This window comes from Dendrobium catenatum, unplaced genomic scaffold, assembly GCF_001605985.2.
Source record: "Dendrobium catenatum unplaced genomic scaffold, ASM160598v2 fragScaff_scaffold_989, whole genome shotgun sequence".
NCBI lineage: Eukaryota > Viridiplantae > Streptophyta > Magnoliopsida > Asparagales > Orchidaceae > Dendrobium > Dendrobium catenatum.
Window position 1 is genome coordinate 1,475,717 of NW_021319451.1, and position 13,911 is coordinate 1,489,627.

General features: G+C 37.1%; 2 protein-coding genes across 2 annotated transcripts in view; both read left to right on the plus strand.

Annotated features, from left to right (window-relative positions):
• The window catches only part of LOC110112158 (cullin-4), a 43,775-nt gene extending 33,097 nt beyond the window's left edge, over positions 1–10,678 (plus strand). The window contains exons 10-17 of the mRNA XM_020844267.2: positions 7,110–7,216; positions 7,338–7,398; positions 7,517–7,648; positions 7,733–7,870; positions 7,982–8,062; positions 8,131–8,211; positions 9,975–10,055; positions 10,137–10,678. Coding sequence (XP_020699926.1) covers positions 7,110–7,216; positions 7,338–7,398; positions 7,517–7,648; positions 7,733–7,870; positions 7,982–8,062; positions 8,131–8,211; positions 9,975–10,055; positions 10,137–10,250 — 795 coding nt within the window. The 3' untranslated portion in view covers positions 10,251–10,678. The remainder of the gene's footprint in view (positions 1–7,109; positions 7,217–7,337; positions 7,399–7,516; positions 7,649–7,732; positions 7,871–7,981; positions 8,063–8,130; positions 8,212–9,974; positions 10,056–10,136) is intronic.
• Positions 10,679–11,818: 1,140 nt separating this feature from the next.
• The window catches only part of LOC110112155 (putative oxidoreductase TDA3), a 6,398-nt gene continuing 4,305 nt past the window's right edge, over positions 11,819–13,911 (plus strand). The window contains exons 1-2 of the mRNA XM_028697649.1: positions 11,819–12,705; positions 12,830–13,121. Of these exons, the coding sequence (XP_028553482.1) occupies positions 11,853–12,705; positions 12,830–13,121 (1,145 nt within the window). The 5' untranslated portion in view covers positions 11,819–11,852. The remainder of the gene's footprint in view (positions 12,706–12,829; positions 13,122–13,911) is intronic.

Genomic DNA, 13,911 nt, shown 5'->3' on the forward strand with positions numbered 1-13,911 from the left:
CCCTAGAAAAGGAATATTTGCATTTTTTTCCCGCAAACCAAATAGCCAATTGCTAAAACACCTAAATTTTTGTTTTCCCTAGAAAAGAAAAATTTGCATTTTTTTCCCGCAAACCAAATAGCCAATTACTAAAAATATGGTGTAATTGTTTGATCCATGTTGACATGAGTCCTAGGTATGGCCGACTCTAATTTTGGAATAAACATATTTGGGACTATTTTCAACCAATTGAGGATGTGATTAGGTGTGTTGGTTGCATCCGTGTTTGGCACGTGTCCTATGTGGACATGAAATGTTTTTTAAAATGTCATGATTTATGACTTGTAATCTTTGGAAATTTTATCTTCTTTTCTATTAAGAATAAATTTTTTATTTTGCAATTTAGTGTAGAAATAATTAAGTTTATTTTTCCTTAAGTATGCATTCTTATTACAAAATCATATGTTATTATGGAATTAAGTATGGCTTCTTTTATAGCATTTTAATGTCCTATTCCATACCAACCATGTGTCATCTCATATTAACCTTTGTCCATTTATGTTTTTGATGTAGGACTAAATGTTTTTGCTGATGTTTTACCTTTGAAATTATACGCTTTGAAAGAGCAAGAGCAATTAATCACTTCCAACGATTTAAACAATAAAGAAAACACTAAAGCAATGATTTAGTTCAAGCAATAAAAAACATGGTAAAGATTTAGAGCACAAAATAACCAATCAAATCATATTTTGCTTAATATGGTGTTTTTGAAAGAAATCCCTTAATTAATATTTAGAATAGTCACTGCTAAAGATCCCTCACTCTTACTCTTGATTACTGGTTAAGCGGAGAAAACTTGTATGATCTTTATAATGCCAGAATTGAGGACTTGGGAGAAATGATATTCAGGAGAGTGTTCACCTTTATTAGGAGTTGGAAGAAAGTTGCCACTGAATGAGAGGTTTTCGTTGATCGATAGCGGTTGCAAGAGAAAAGAGAATTCGCTCCTCATGCTCTTCAACAGAGTGGTCGTTCTCAAAGTTGATGTCAAAGAATGGAGACTGGAGGATGTAAATTAGCCCTTGATTGTCGAAAACAAAGCCATGATCGTGTTATGGACAACCATACATGAGGGGACAACAAACTAGGGATTAGGGAACTTCTGGACAACAAATTAAGGGCTTCCAATTGGTAGGACAACAAATGATCTTTGCTGAAATTTCTGGACAGCAGTGTTTTTGTATGTCCAAGAAATTTGGACAACAGTTTGCGAGGTGGAAATTCCTCGGAGGCGAGGTTCGGTGGAAGGGAATTAGAAGAACTAATTCCAAGTAGAGAGGGGGAGGTGGTGGGGGCCAGTTACAGAGGAAGGAGAGGGGAAGTAGCGTTGGATTTTTTTTTATGTGCGTGATAAAAGAAGGTAGGCAATTAAATAAATCTGAATTTTAATTCCAGATTTTAATGATTGGAGGGGAGAGAAGAGTTTGAATTTGAATCTCTTAATTGGGGATAGGGAGGGGTGGCACACCATAATAGGAGGTGATTGGATTGGGAGCATTAATGGAAAGGAAATAATGGGAGGAGAGAGGGTTGGGGTCGGTGGCTAGCATGGATAGAGGATTTGATTTGAGGAGTTAATGTTTGCTATAGTTAGAATCTTAAAATAGGAAAGTGGATTTAAATCAACTCTTATTTAAAATTCAAATAACGCATGATTGGTGGGATTTCCTAAATTAACTTTTCTTATTTAGGAAATGGATTTCAATTTCAAATTTATTTAAATATGAATTTAAATGTGAAAGTTCGTGAGGGTTGTGAAATCTTAAAGAACTAGTTCCGAAGCTAACCAAGAGGGGGGGGGGGAATTGATGATTTAAAAGCTTCTTTAAACACAAAGAAAAATCCCCTTTTTAAATCTTTATTAACATACAAAAACATATAATTTTATCCCTTGATGCGGAAGCAAAATAATTTTACAATAACATAAAATCAGAGATTTTCAACTACACAATTAACACATAAATAAATGCGGAAAAATAAAATCAAGAACAAACACACCAGAGATTTATAGCGGTTCGGTCAACCTGACCTACGTCCATCCCCAGAGACTCTCTCTCCAGGTATTGCACTAAATTCTTTAGTGACTCTTTTAGCCACTACAGCTAGACGGAGAAGTTTTTAAACTCTCTTCCACCAAATCGGTGCGGCAGAGGACCGGACTCCTTTCACAGGCAGAGAACCTTGACTTCTTTTCACCCTCCTAGTGAGATGGAGAACATTGACTCCTTTTCACCCTCATGATGAGACAGAGAATCTTGAATAACTTTCACCTTCCCCGGTGCGGCGGAATAGCTGGGTCCTTTGACACCAAAGAGATCTTCTTTCCAAAACTTCTCTTAAGACGAACCTTGAATCCGATAGTACTAAGATACAAACTTGCCAGAGGAACCATGTGAAACCCCCTCCACACTCCCTTGAAACCCACAACGATCTTCTCCCTTTTAAACTCCATTTTTTCTCTCCCTTTCAATGCTCTCTCTTCAAATTTTCTCCAGAAGAACGAATACTCAATGCATGACAAAGACACAATGTCTTTGGAAAAAGCTTAAATGGAGGGCTTCAAAAATCCTAAAAAAGTCAAATATGCTATCAAATATCATACAGTAAGTACGATCGCTGGATTGTCCAATACGATGTGCAGAATTTGACTTGATAGTACTGTACGATCCCCAGATAGTCCCGTACGATTAGTATAAATTTGTACGGTCGTCCTGGACGAGTAGTTCAACTGAAATGCAGTTCGACCATTACGACAAAAATTGTCTATGTTGATCGTACAATATGATACAGTTCGTACAATACAATCAAAATATCAAAATTAAGCAGATTCGATTGACTAATCATAAGATCAATTTAGGCATGATTATTATAGATCGTCCAATATGATGTACATCGTCCTGGACAATTAGAACAAAATATGAAATTCAAAATCTTGCATAAATTATGATTGACGGCTATTTTTATGATCATAAATGATCGTCTTGGACGTTCTAAATCGTCTAGTATAATTAGTTAGATGAGTTGATTGTACAATACGATATAAATCGTACATTACGATTAGTTCAAAATTTGAACATTTAATTTTGATTCAATCTCACTCCTCCTGAGTGTGTGTGTGCACATGGTTATCAAGCTAGCATACACCATTACAGGAAATAACTCAAGAAATTAAAAATACATCAGTGAATATTACAAAAATCTTTACATCATAACCTATTCTACCCAATCTTGAGCCTTGAATCTTCGTTGGATGGTATATGATGTTCCTGAAATATTAGTACACAAAAAAACAAAAATACATTATAAATACAAGTAGACATAAGGATTTAAGCCACAATGTTTGTTATCATAAAAAACATAAACTCGTGAGTTCGAGTTGCAACAAAATACTTTCCAAACTTAAAAGAGATTAAATTAGAAAGTACTTAAAGTCTAGATTTTGAAAATTTGAACCCAAAGGGAAAGTACCAAGGTGGCCGGTGGCTAGTGCAGATGGTGGGGCCTTGGGGCAGCGGCTAGGAGGGGAAAGTGGGGATTTAGGTCGGCAGTTTAGGAGGGGGAAAGTAGGGTGGAGTCGGCCTATGGTGTGGTGGGGCATTTTGGCCAAAGAGGAGAAGGGGAGATGGGGGACGGTGGCTTGGGGGAGGGGAGGAAGGCTGGCGGCTAGGAGAAGGGAAGGAGGAGAACCACGAGCCCATAGGCTTCCTGCGACTGATGGGTAATGCGTTGCCTTCACCTAGGGACTTCACCAAGGTTCTCACAAGAACTCTCAAAACTCACAAAGGAACAAAAGTGTAAAAATTTCATAAGAATCATCATTGCCCTCTTCAAAGAAGAGAGATTATAAATTGCTAAATTACAATAATAAGCTAAAAGACAATAGCGCTCCTAAGGGTCACAAGCAACTACTCACTCAAGTGAGGGTAAAAATGAAAAATTGCGATAATAAATCAAATATATAATAATAATAAACCCAATACAATTGATAGGTCAAAAATAAAATGGTGCGATCATGGCCGTAGATCATCGGCCCCTTCTCTGGCAGACTCTCCATGGTCGGATGTCCTCATCAGTTTCACTAATAATTCTCTTTTCTTTCTTAAGTATATGCTGTAGTAGTTCATCTCTCTCTCTTCCTAAAACTAGCTTTTTAAGCTATTTTTTATTATCTTAGGAACATAATTACCAACCAAATTAAAAATGTCATCATAGACTTCTAAACAAGTGGAACCGAGCTCGAGCATCCCCGGATTGAGCTTGATTAATTAATCAAACTTGAGCTTGAGTTTGAGCTTAATTCTAAGAGTTCGAGTCAGATCACAAGCCGACTCATTTGTTTTGAAAAAGATAAATGATTTTGATGCAAGCAGTTGATATAATAAAAGAATAAACAGAATAAAATATTAAAGGATAAATAATAATAAAAACTGCTTGATATTATGGAATTAAAATTTAAAAATTAAATATTTTTTTAATAACATTGTACTTAAACTCTTGAATATTAATATATTTTAAGCATATCATATAGTAACATTTTTTAAATGAGCTAGTTCACAACTAATGAGTCAAGGTTGGGTTGACTGACTTATAGCTTATCGAGCTCGCTCATGAGCCATTTATTCAGTCATGCCTGAGCTCACTAATGAGTCTATTTGACTCAATTACATCCTTAAATCTTGAGTAATTAAATTAATAACCCCTCATTACAAACTATATGCAGCTACACATTTTTATTGTTTAATTCTTTATCCACTACTATCCTTTTTATTTCAATCAATAACCTTTCTAATATACAATAACTTATAACTATCTTCATTGTCCAAAGAATTTTATTCGCCCCATTTAATTTCTATCAAATAAATAATGTTGATCCATTTTTTAATTATTATTTACAATTTTTCATCTTTCAATTCAATATCACCGAACTTTTTTTAGCCTATCTAATCTTAATGTTAGACTTGGTCCATCTTTACTCATTTTTTATGAGAATTGTGTAAAGTTGTCAAGCCACTTGCATTGTTGTCTCCCTTACAAGTGGGGAAGCATTAAAGAAAACTGAAAACTAACCTCAAATCTGATTCAAAATGCTAGAATTAAAGATTTAAAGGCTGAATCTATTCTAACCCTTAAACAGAGAAAGGAAAAAAAAAACTGATAAACAGCCTTAGCTCTAGATTGAAGAGGAAAACAAACTCTCCCAATACTAGAGATAGCTCACGGGATACCAGCCTGAAATCAGCTGAACTTCCCTGTCCTGTACCTTCAGCTGGAATTTATTGGATTGGTTTGGAATACACTTCCGCCATCTGATATGGATGGTTTCTTAGGCAACGTAGCTGTGGTACTATTTTTTCGAGTGATGACAGCTCTTATCTAATTCATTTTTTTTGAAATTATTGGAGTGACTTGAATTAGCGCCACCAAAAATTGCACGGGTAGAGGAAAATTTGGTAGATCACTTATTCAATAAACTTAACGAAATTAATAGCTAAGAGGAAAAACAGAGAACCTGATTGGGCCTTTGAATCAAGATGAGTCTGACAACTAGAATATAGGTTTCTTGAAATGTAGAAAATTGTTGAACTTTGCATATATTTTCTTGCACAACCCACAGATGATTAGAGACCGGATTCTCCTGTGTTTTTGGCTTTTTGCTGTCTTCAATATCCCCATGATCGCCAAATCTCTCCTCCAAAACTGCTGCTTGAGAACTGTAGAAGAGGAAAGTTCTCGGCTGAGTTGTGGGAAAGAAAATCAGGCTTACTGCTGCTGCCAGGAATTCTTCCAACATTTGGGAAATTGCTGAAGGTACGGACAATGCACAGCAAGAGGGTAAGACTCTGGGCAAGCCAATTTTGACAAGGTCTTGGACCCCACTATAGCTTCTTACTTCACCCCCCGTCGAAGGTAAGGGGAAATCCAGCCCAAGGTGTAGAGAACTCCTTCCCAAACTCAGGAAACCTGAAACGAACTATTAAAAAAAAAACTTCCCCACGTAATACTTAGGTATTTATATGAAAAACCAGTGGGCTGAAATTATGCGAATTACTACATTACCCTTTATTTAAAAAATCCAAAAAGAGACTTAAATGAAAGTAAAAAATAATTAAAAAAATTTACTGCCCTTTCTAACCATATCAATTGTAATAAAGAATTGTCTATTTTTCATCACATTGGGTTTAGTTGTGACACTTCATTTTCAGATGATGTTATAGCCAATTCTTACTTTTCACAACATTCCTATTAAATTGCGATGCATGACCAATCACTAATGGTGATGTTCTATGATTCTATCAAAATTTTCTAAATCCTTGTCTACTAATTCTTTAGTTTTCGCATTAATTTCAAAATTCGTTGTAGCACAAAAGAAATCTTATTTATGGATTTCTCCTGTTCACTTTTCATGAAAATCGGTGACACTTTGTCCAACCTTTTTCTTATTCTCACTATCATCAACTTAAGTTGTGGCATGCCATTTTTAGGTGGGCATTAGCTAAATCTGTACACTTCCCCCCATAATCATTTTAGTTTTAATTTTTTTGGAACATTCTAGCTCTAGCTAATTTTAAACTATGGAACATTTTATAATTAACGGTAAACTTAATATCAAGCTTAAAAATAATGTTAGGATTAGATAAGTACTTGATAAATGTGGATAACAGCGAGATTTATAGTTGCAAGGTCAAGGCATCTCTCGAGTAAAATATGAAAGCTTAAGGAAATGTCCAGTGTTTGATGAAGAAATATGTAGTAATCTGCTACCGTCGTGGGATAAATTTGTTGTGAGGGGTTTGCATAAATTGAGATATTGAAATAAAGCTAATGATGATACTGATTGATGGTGAACAAGGCATTATAGCACCTTGGAATAGTTTGGATGACCTTACAAATGATGGTGAAACGAGGGTATGTGATCTTTCTATATATGTTCATAGTGCTCTGGTTTTTTTTTTACTTATGTAATAGTTTGACTTGGTAATACGGTTTAATTTGAAATGAATAACTTTGCTGTTATATTTAACTTGATTATTTTTTGATGTTGATGCGAATTAAATGTTTACTATTTTCAGGATATTGAATTATCAAAAGAAATAAATGATTCTTTCAAACAATCATCCCAAGCCAGAACTAAACTTCCAAGTGGTATTGAGTTGAGCGTTCATGTTTTAACGACAGGGTGAGCATTACCCATTTAATATTGATTTGGCATCATCAAAGGCTGAAGGGAAAACTTCACCATCTAATTTTGAAAGCTAGCTACCTGGAGTATGTTTATTCCATTCTTTTATTCTGTTCAGGTACTGGCCAACATATCCGCCAATGGATGTTCGTCTTCCCCATGAACTAAATGTTTACCAGGTCAGTTCGCTAATACTGTTGCATTTCCATATCGGCGTGATTGGCGGGATGCCCTTTCAAAGAGAATTATTCTGATTCTTATTATTATTATAATTGGCTTTTTTCTTTTACCTCACAGGATATATTTAAGGAGTTCTACCTAAGCAAGTACAGTGGAAGACGGTTGATGTGGCAAAATTCACTAGGCCATTGTGTTTTAAAAGCAGAATTTCCTAAAGGTAAAAAGGAGCTAGCGGTGTCCTTGTTTCAGGTGGGTCTATTTTTTCCTTGCTAGTAGTTTTTCTTTTATCTGTCATACTTACTAACTTTTTGTTGCTTGGCTCCTATGTGTCAGACTGTAGTCTTGATGCTCTTCAATGACACTCAAAAGCTTTCTTTTCAAGATATTAAGGATTCTACTGGTATTGAAGATAAAGAGCTTAGAAGAACCTTACAGTCGCTTGCATGTGGCAAAGTTCGTGTTCTCCAAAAGGTGCGCTAATTCATGTGTAATATAGTTTTACTCATCCAATTATCAATAATTCATCCTACAATGAGGGTCCTTTATTCAATCAAAACCATCTTGATTTATGATTTGCCATAGATACCAAAAGGAAGAGAAGTAGAAGATGAAGACTCATTTGTATTCAACGATGAATTTAATGCACCATTGTATCGTATAAAAGTAAAGTACTCTTCCTTAAAATATTTGTTCTTTAAAGGATTTTTTTTTCTAAAGTGTATTATCAATAGGTAAATGCAATTCAAATGAAAGAAACAGTAGAAGAAAACACGAGCACCACAGAACGAGTATTCCAGGATCGCCAATATCAGGTTTGTTTATGATTACTGACGCATTTAGTTTCTTTAACAATTTACTATGGTGACTCATTTTATTGAAGTTGCTTCTCTTTCTTCATTCACACTTCAATCAAAATGCATACTGGGTCAAGGTTAATCTAGATGAGCAAGCAATTTCTATATTCATCTTAATTCAAAGCTTTACTTCTTTATTCTTTTTTCATGTGAGGGAAGAAGGGAGGATAAAGGGGCCAACAATGGTGAGTTGGCCCACGGTTGACGGTGATGTCTACAATGATAGTGAGGGGAGGGGAGAGGGAAGAAGGATGAGTAGGATCCGGAGGAGAAGAGTGCAACTATGGAGGGTTGTGATCATTATTGTTGACAAAGGAGAGAAAGAAGGGTTTGGAATTGAGTAAAGAATGGGGGAGACTACTAGGCTTAGTGATGGCTGCTTGTAGGGAGTAGGGACTAGGATGAAATTGGAGAATAGGGAGCAAATGGATGATAATAAAAATTAAAGAGTAAGGAGAAGGGCGTAGTTGCAATGGATATGGGTTCCAATATCTTTTCTGATGACAATTTGGTTTAAGTTTAGATCGATAAAGAACTTGGTCATGATGACCTAATTTTGTTTAGAGTTGTTGCAGCTAGGGATTAGCTCTTCGAACTTGTTGTGGTGCTATGTAATAGAAAGAGTACCTTATCTCAAATTATGAAATTGGACGACTTTGTTGATGTTGTTTCTATCTTCTATGATAGTTAAACGAGCATGCATGGTGTTGATATGATCGTTGTCAATACGATCAATTTCATTTGGAACACTCTATATAGTTTTTTGTAGATCCTATCAACTTGATGTTTTCGTGCTAAATAAAATCTATCTCAAACATATTATACTATGGAAATACACCCTTGATCTTAATGAGATAATCCAATAAAGCATTTGGGTAATGATGACCATCTTACGGGAAAAAAACATGTAAGCTGGTGTGACTTGAAGGATCATTAAGGTCATTATTATGATGGTGAGTGAACCATGATGCTGTTGAGGTGTATGTTTAGTAGGATAATTAGTGTCCTAATGATAAGGGTTAGCATAACCCTGATCATTTGATGGATAAGGGTTACATAACTCTGATCATTTGATGGAGTTTCTATAAACTTTATTCAAATGTTACTTGAACAATTTAATATATGGCAGCCCAGCATTGGTAAGACGGAGAATAGTTTAGTGCTTGAATAAGAGCAACATTTTCTTGGTGTTGAGAAACACATTGCAAGGTGCTTTCCCATTGATGTCTTCTAATCGGCATTTTTTAAATTATAATTGACTCATTATGACAAATCATTCTTCAGTAGTGTCATTTTCTGATTGCATTATTCAAGTTATTTTTGTACGTGTGTAAACTATGTACATAAATATCTTAATACTAGGATTTTTTAGTTTCATTTTTAGGCACAATAGTTATAAAAACTTTAGACATGATCAAATTATCTTCTCTTAGATTCAGTTCGTTTTATATAGTTAACCAAGGTTTATCATCATATTGCAAGAATAAGGCTTCGTTTGGGACGGCATTCTTATTGCTTCTTAAGACAGTTTTTTAGTATAAAAATTAAATTTTTTTATAAAAATCTACTTTAAGAAGCAATAATAAAGCTGTCCCAAATGGAGCCTAAGTGTCTTGAGACTACACTGGTAATGCAGTGGAAAAAGTAAATTGTTTTTTCCAGCTTATTTATAGCCAACGGAAGAATTTTCTTGCTAGTAGGCTAATTTGTTTACATTGCAGGTTGATGCAGCTATTGTTCGTATCATGAAGACAAGGAAAGTTCTTAGCCACACACTTCTAATAACTGAACTATTCCAACAGGCACTGCATCAAACCACCCAACATTCTTGCAGCTCAACACTCTTATTTGAAAATACATAAACCGTTTTTCTTTTTTTGCAGCTCAAATTTCCAATAAAACCTGTTGATTTGAAAAAGAGAATAGAGAGCCTCATTGACAGGGAGTACCTGGAGCGAGACAAGAACAACCCTCAGATTTACAACTACTTGGCCTGATCCACTTTTCTTCTCAGAACTGTCGCAGCTCCATCCATGTACAGATACAACAAATTTTCCCCTTTTTTTCCCTTCTGAAGCCATCTTCGAAATGACTCTTTTTCTCTTCTCAAATGGATGATCACCAATTGCTAAAAAAATGTTCCAATCATCTTAGAATCAGCCATATCGTCATTCATCTTATTTAATGTTTATGTTACCAAATTATCGGTAGTGGAATTCATTATTGATCTTTAGCCTTTGGAGTTCCAAATGGCATAAATATCTTTTGGGTTTAGGGTTTAAAAAGTTTGCTTTTATCTGCAACAGAGCCATCAATTTTACCAGTTATAATGCACTGTACTGTTAGGTGATATTGCAGGAAGAACAGTTTATCTTATCGTTCATATTCATGGGAAGAACAGGCAGGACTTTGCAGTTCAAGGTAATGGACTGCTTCCAGTTTCTGTTTACAATCAGTCTCTGCTGGAAGTAAATTGTTTCGGTTTTTTCAACTTGGTTTTCTTCATATTGTTTGAAAATTTGTCTTCTCTTTATCTCTTCTAACAAATCTCGGTGGTACTTTTTATTTTATTGTGAAATATTTTATCTATTTCATTCAAACTATGTTACTAGCCCGTTGGCCTGCTAAATATGAGGAATAATTTTTTTTACTTATTTTAAAAATAAATTTTTAGTAGAAAAAATTTTAGTTTGATAAATTTTTTACTAAAAGTTATTTTAGAAAGAAGTAAGAAATTCGTTTTATTTAAAGTAGTTTTTTAGTATAAAATTTTATTGAACTTAAAAATGTTTATTAAAAAGTTGTTTTAGAAAGCAAAAAATTATTAGTTCTGTTGCTTAGTTTTATGTATCAATATTTTAATATAAATTATCTCATGAAGGGTTTAGGATAATTTGAATAGAGTTAGTTTTATTATGGATTATTATTTTTTTATTTTTTAAAATAATTTTTGAGTACAAATATTTTTTGAAAATGGTAAAAAATAGTGATTAGAATTATCTTAAATAAAGCCTTAATGAAGATGATTATAAAATATAGCAATTAATTTTTTTTATACAACACCCTAAATATTCCATCTATAGATAGTATAACTTAAAAATTCCTTTTTAAATATTATCTTATAAATATTTTCTCCATTAATATGATTATATGAAACGATAAATTTGTTAAACCTTATTCTATGCTACAGTAATAAATGTCAAGATCCCTTAGCTCTTTGATATTTTCTGTTTATTATTTTAATAAAAAATTAGATGAATATACCATAATTGCACAAATAAAATTCAGTTACCATTTCTATATTAAGAAAATTAGATGTTAATTATTAAAAAAAAGCAATGTAAATAGAAATGTTAGGCGTCTTTTTCACATTTGCGGGATTACTTTAGAAAAAAATTGTATTTTATTCACTAATTTCTGATAATATTAAAGAGAATTTGATATCGGGATTTAATGATATTCAATTAATTTTAAAAATTTTAAATTATTTAAAATTTGTATAATATTTGATTAGTGAATTTAAAATATTATCATTAATAAAATCCAAATAAAATCGACAAATATGAAATATCAGCCAACCGCTACCGCTATTTCCTTCGATGCCACCGCTAATCTGTTCTGTCGCCCAGTTCCGCCTACCCATAGCTCCGTTCATCCACGCCATGGCCACCGACTCTTCCACCGCCACCAACGGATCCAACACAGCCTTTCCTCGCCGCATAGTAATATGCGGCGGCGGAGTCATTGGCGTCTGCACCGCCTACTTTCTTGCTTCCAAGGGCTCCACCAGTGTCTCCGTCACCGTCGTCGAGAGATCCTCCATCGCCTGCGCCGCCTCCGGCAAGGCCGGTGGTTTTCTAGCCCTCGATTGGTGTGACGGAACTCCCGTCGCTGATCTGGCCCGTGCCAGCTTCCTTCTCCACCGATCCCTTGCAGATCTCCTCGACGGCCCCAGGGCCTACGGATACCGGGCCCTAACAACTCTCTCGCTCCCACTCTCCGCATCCGGCGCGGCTAGATCGCGAGCGCCGGCGCTTCCCTCTTGGATTGACGGCTCCGGCGTCGCACGGCCGCGGACGATCGGAACCCTAGAGACGACAGCGCAAGTTCATCCCCAGCTATTTACGAGGGCAGTTTTGTCGTCAGCGACGGCGGATTATGGAGTTCAGGTGGTGTTTGGAGAGGTGCAGAATGTTGAAGTCGAGGGAACCGGTGTTAGGCTTCGAGATGGGAGGATCTTGCCGGCAGATGTGGTGGTGATTGCGCTTGGACCGTGGTCGAGTCGCTTGCAGATAATTTCCGACCTCTTCCATGTCTCTGGCCTCAAGGCGCATAGCATCGTGCTCCGGCCGCAGGAGCCTGCTGTCATTAGCCCCCATGCGCTCTTCCTCAGCTACCAGCCTTCTCCCGGAGGCAAGACCCTGGACCCGGAGGTCTACCCTAGACCCTCAGGTAACAAAAAAGATGAATAACATTTGCTGAGATGAGAATGAATGTTTGTTTTTTTTTTAAATCCTAAAAAGATCTGTTGATAGGGAACATTTATCAATGCTTTCAATTAAAATTTATCAAACAGGAGAAGTTTACATATGCGGGCTATCAAAGGAGGCTACTCCACCTGACAATCCAGAGGATATTGTGGGCGAGCCAGAGTCAATCGCATTGCTGCATCAGATTGCCGGCAGAGTGTCGAGCCACCTGAAAGCTGGCGTTGCGGAGACTGTGGCAGAGCAGGCTTGTTTCTTGCCTTGCACTGTTGATAGCTTGCCGGTCATTGGGGAGATTCCTGGTGCCAAGAACTGCTACGTTGCCACCGGCCACAGCTGCTGGGGTATTCTCAACGCTCCGGCCACTGGAGCGGCCCTTGCGTCCTGGAATATTCGCGGCGGTAGAGAAATATTTAGTTTAACGTCTTAGCATTGTACGAAGATCCAGTACACAAGCAGATAAGTGAGAGGGTGTAACATTCATAAGAGACACCAGAGTTTTTACGTGGAAAACCCCTGAAAAGGGGGAAAAACCACGGGGCCTGGCCCAGTTTGAATGAATCCACTAGTATTTGTAGTCGATTACAAATGAGGCCCTTCCTTAGGAGAAGGCCTTGGATTGATGTAGCAAATGTACATCATATAGATTGCATTACATGGTAAGAGTTACATATACAGGTTTGTTTGGCCTGAAGGACCGTAGTCAGCCGGAGACCGTAATTGGCAGGAGACCGTAGTCGGCCGGAGACCGTAGTCGGCCGGAGACCGTAGTCGGCCGGAGACCGTAGTCGGCCGGAGACCGTAGTCGGCAGGAGACCGTAGTCGGCAGGAGACCGTAGTCGGCAGGAGACCGGGGTCAGAAAGACCGTTGTCTGTTGATGGAGGTCGGAAGGACCATAGTAGGCGACAAAGGCCTGAAGAACTGTAGTCGGCAGGAGACCGTAGTCGGCAGGAGACCGTAGTCGGCAGGAGACCGTAGTCGGCCGGAGACCGTAGTCGGCAGGAGACCGTAGTCGGCCGGAGACCATAGTCGGCCGGAGACCGTAGTCGGCCGGAGACCGTAGTCGGCCGGAGACCGTAGTCGGCCGGAGACCGTAGTCGGCCGGAGACCGTAGTCGGCCGGAGACCGTAGTCGGCCGGAGACCGTAGTCGGCCGCAGACCGTAGTCGGC